The 4,245-nt window shown below is 37.3% G+C and overlaps 1 protein-coding gene across 1 annotated transcript in view; it reads right to left on the bottom strand.

The window, feature by feature from the left end:
* Morc1 (MORC family CW-type zinc finger 1) overlaps positions 1-4,245 on the bottom strand; it is a 212,158-nt gene that overhangs the window by 176,471 nt on the left and 31,442 nt on the right. The window contains exon 8 of the mRNA XM_031360105.1: positions 295-400. Coding sequence (XP_031215965.1) covers positions 295-400 — 106 coding nt within the window. The remainder of the gene's footprint in view (positions 1-294; positions 401-4,245) is intronic.

Below are 4,245 nucleotides of genomic sequence, written 5' to 3'. Positions count from 1 at the left end.
AGAAGAAGAAGAAGAAGAAGAAGAAGAAGAAGAAGAAGAAGAAGAAGAAGAAGAAAAAGCAGCAGCAGGAGAAGCAGCAGCAGCAGCAGTAGCAGCTGTTGCTGCCCAGGTCACTGGAGATTTGAGCATGTTTTGGGGGATCACCTGTCTGGCCTAATTTCCTTCCAACTTGATATAAAATGAACTGTCACAGTGTTACTGTTAGGGGCCTCCTATCTGCAGATGGAATGCAGTGCTCCTAGCTCCAGCCCAGGACCATGGGAGAAGGATGCTCTTCAATATACTACTACTCACTCCTGCAGAGCTTCTGCCATCAGTATATCTTCTCTGTCAGTTGTAACATCCAATTCTGGTTCTCCACTAAGCAGTAGCTTCAAGTTATAAATAATCAGCAAAGTTCCTGTTTTAAAAAAAGGACAAAAGGAAATATCGACTTGTCAGTTCTTCAAGTGCACTAAATTCTAGACTTTTCTAATCACTTCAACTGTAGAATTCATTACACTCTAGAGCAGTGGTCCTCAAGCTTCCTAATGCTGTGAACCTTTAATGCAGTTCCTCATATTGTGGTGACATAAGTTTATTGTTATTTTTACTTTACAACTATAATTCTGCTATGGCTATGAATTGTAATGGAAATATCTGCTATGCAGGATATCTGATATGTGACCTTTGTGAAAGGGTCATTCAGCCCCCCAAAGGGGTTGTGACACACAGGTTGAGGATTGCTGCTCTAGACCAAATTTCTGTTTTGCTTCAGCAAAACACATTTGGATAAAATGCAAGCCATGCTTTATAGGAAATTATACTATCTGTCTGAGACTGCTGTACTTCCATTACATACTGCTCTAACTCCTATTAAATACACTATAAGTCTTTCAAACATTGGCAGATGTTTTTTATGGCAGACTTTTCATAATTTGCATTATGACAATTTCGAGGAGCCTGAGCCAAGTTTGCATTAATAGGTGAAGCTCTCATTGGTGAAACCGAAACCAATGCATATGAGAAAAAATTAGTTTAAAAAAACTGTACTGAGTGTTGATTTTTGATTGAAGAACTGGCACTGACAAGCTATTCTGTGTAAGTCAATCAGTATATATTTTAGGTTTTGTAGTCCATATTGTTGCTGACATAGCCACTCAAATCAACTTGGTCAGTGCTATACCATGAAAACAACTAGAGAAAAGACATAAAGGAATGAATGCAATTATATTCCAATAAAATTTAATGTATAAGTACAGAGTGCCAAGAAAATCAGGTAGGCTACCTGAAGATATTCTCTTCTCCCTCCACTCTGAGATCCAATCCTTCAGCCTCAACCACAGTTCTGCATCAGAACGCCCATGGAAGAAAACCCTGTCTCCCTATTCTCATCTCTTGTGGACACCACCACAGATCTTCCCCTGCTTTGTCTCAGACCCCAACCCAAGCAGGCAGCCTGTACTAACTAATCCAAAGTCCACACATGCCAGCACACCAAATACGCTGATGGCAGACCCACACTTGCTGCAGTCTTCCTTTGCTCTCTGACCCCCTACCCAACAAATCACAAATATCTTCTCCCCCAGCTTTCATTCCCCCAAACTCATCCCATCATTTCAGCCTCTAACACCAGCATACATTCACTGGGCACACATCAGCTAAATAGAGCCACAGAGAATTTCTCCCCAGGTAGCACACAGCCACCACAATCTCCTGACATCCAGAGAGGAAGAATGAACCAAGGAGCAAAACACACACCCAACAGAGACAAAACCAGATATCATTACCCAGACCTATAATCATCCCCAACTCCAGATGCCTAGACGTCAGCATAAAAATACAATCAATAACATCCAGGAATATATGTATCCACTGGAACCCAGCTACTTTACCATAGCAGACACTGATTATTCCAAACTAGCTGAAGCCCAATAATAAGACCTATAAACAGCCTGTGTAAAGATGATAGAGATCCTTAAAGAGTAAATTAATAAAGAAAGCCTAGAGAAACCCAGGAGAACACAGACAGTGCAAGGAAGTGAATAAAACTGTTCAAGATCTTAAGATGGAAGTAGAATCAATGAAGAAAACACAAACTGGGGGGAATTTGGATGAAAATCTTGGGAATTTAAACAGAAACTACAGAGGCAAGCATCAACAGATTACAGGAGATGGAAAAAAGAATCTTAGGAATTGAAAGACATGAGAGAGAAAATGGATACACTGGTCAAAGAAAACGTTATGTCTAAAAGTTTCCTCTCACACACACTCCAAAAAATCCCAATCTATGACACTATGAAAGAAGCAAATCTAAAAAATAATAGGAATAGAAGAAGAAGAAAATTTTCTGAAGTTAAAGAAAAAGAGGTCTATAAAAGTACAAGAAGCATATAGACCACCAAGTACATTGAACCAGAAAAGAAAGTTTGGTTGGCATATAATTAATAATCAAAATGTTGAATATACAGAGCAAAGAAAGAGTATGAAAAGCTGCAAAGGAAAAAAACCAACACATAAAGGCAAGCCTATCAGAATTACACCCGGCTTCATGATGGAGAGTTTAAAGCCAGAAAGTTCCTAATAGATGTGCTGCAGACTCTAAGAGACCACAGATTCCAGCCCCGACTAATACCAGCAAAATTCTCAATCACTATAAATGAAGAAAAATCTTAACTATAAAACAAAATATAAGCCAGGCAGTGGTGACTCACACCTTTAATCCCAGCATGTGAGAGGCAGAGGTAGATGGATTTCTGAGTTTGAGGCCAGCCTGGTCTATAGAGTGAGTTCCAGGACAGCCGGAGCTATACAGAGAAACCCTGTCTTGAAAAAAACTAAAAAAAAAAAAAAAAAAAAAAAAAAAAAAAAAAAATTGTAAGCAATTTATCTACAAACCCAGCCCTACAAAAGGTGCTAGAAGAAAAACTCCAACTAAAGGAAGTTAACTACAACCATGAAAACACGGGGATACATGAGACATATCTCAACATAACAAAGACAATAAAGGCAGTTTACAGCAAGCCCATAGCCAATATCAACTTAAGTGAAGAGAAAGTGAAAGCAATGCTACTAAAATCAGGGACAAGACAGGGTTGTGTATTTACTCTCTCCATACCTATTCAATATAGCACTTTAAGTCTTACTACTAGAGCAATAAGAAAACTGGAAGAGGTCAAGGGGACACAAATTAGAAAAGAAGAAGTTAAAGTATCTTTTTTGCATATAATATGATAATATATATATAATTTTTAGGGTCATACATATACATATACACACACATAAATACATGACCCTAAAAATTCTAGCTAGGAGCTCCTACAACAGATAAACACTTTCAGCAAAGTGATTAGATACAAGATTAACCCATAAAAATCAGTAGTTCTCCTAAATACAAATGACAAACAGACTGATAAAGAAATAAAGGAAACAACACTTTTCATAATAGCTTTAAGCAATATAAAATATTTTGGAGTAATTCTATCCAAGCATGTTAAAGACATGGGTGATAAAAGCTTCAAGTCTTTAAAGAGAGAAACCGAAGAAGATATCAGAAGATGGAAAGAGCTTCCATGTTATTAATTAGTAGGATTAATATAGTAAAAATGGTCAAATGTAATCTACAAAATTCAATGTAGTCCCCAGTCCCCATCAAAATACCACAACAGTTTTTCACAAATCTGCAAAGGACAATTCTCAGCTTCATAAGAAAAAATTAAAACCCAGAATAGCTAAAATCCAGATAGTTAAATTAATCCTGAACAATAAAGAAACCATGAAAAGTCTCACAATTCCTGTTCTCAAAGATATACTACAAAGCTATAGTAATAAAAACAGCATGGCATTGTTATAAAAAGAGAGATGTTAATCAACGGAATCAAACTGAAGACCCAGAATAAATCCACACACCTATAGACACCTAGTTTTTGACCAAAAAAAAAAGTCCAGAAATACATTCTGGAAAAATGACAGCACCTTCCACAAATGGTCAAACTAGATGGTGACATGTAGAAGAATGCAAATACATCCAAATTCATCATCCCACACAAAACTTTATTACAAATGGGTCAAAAACCCGAACATATAACCAGGTACACTAAACCTGATAGAAGAGAAAGTGAGAAATAGCCTTGAACTCACCAATACAGGAGACAACGTCCTCAACAGAACACTGTTAACACAACCATTAAGATCACTTAACCCAAAAAATACTGCAACATGTAACAAGGACACATGCTCCACCATGTTCATAGCAGCCTTATTTAT

This window comes from Mastomys coucha, unplaced genomic scaffold, assembly GCF_008632895.1.
Source record: "Mastomys coucha isolate ucsf_1 unplaced genomic scaffold, UCSF_Mcou_1 pScaffold12, whole genome shotgun sequence".
In the NCBI taxonomy this organism is placed as follows: domain Eukaryota; kingdom Metazoa; phylum Chordata; class Mammalia; order Rodentia; family Muridae; genus Mastomys; species Mastomys coucha.
Note: the sequence above shows the minus strand (reverse complement) of the source record. Positions and strands in the feature narration are given on the sequence as shown.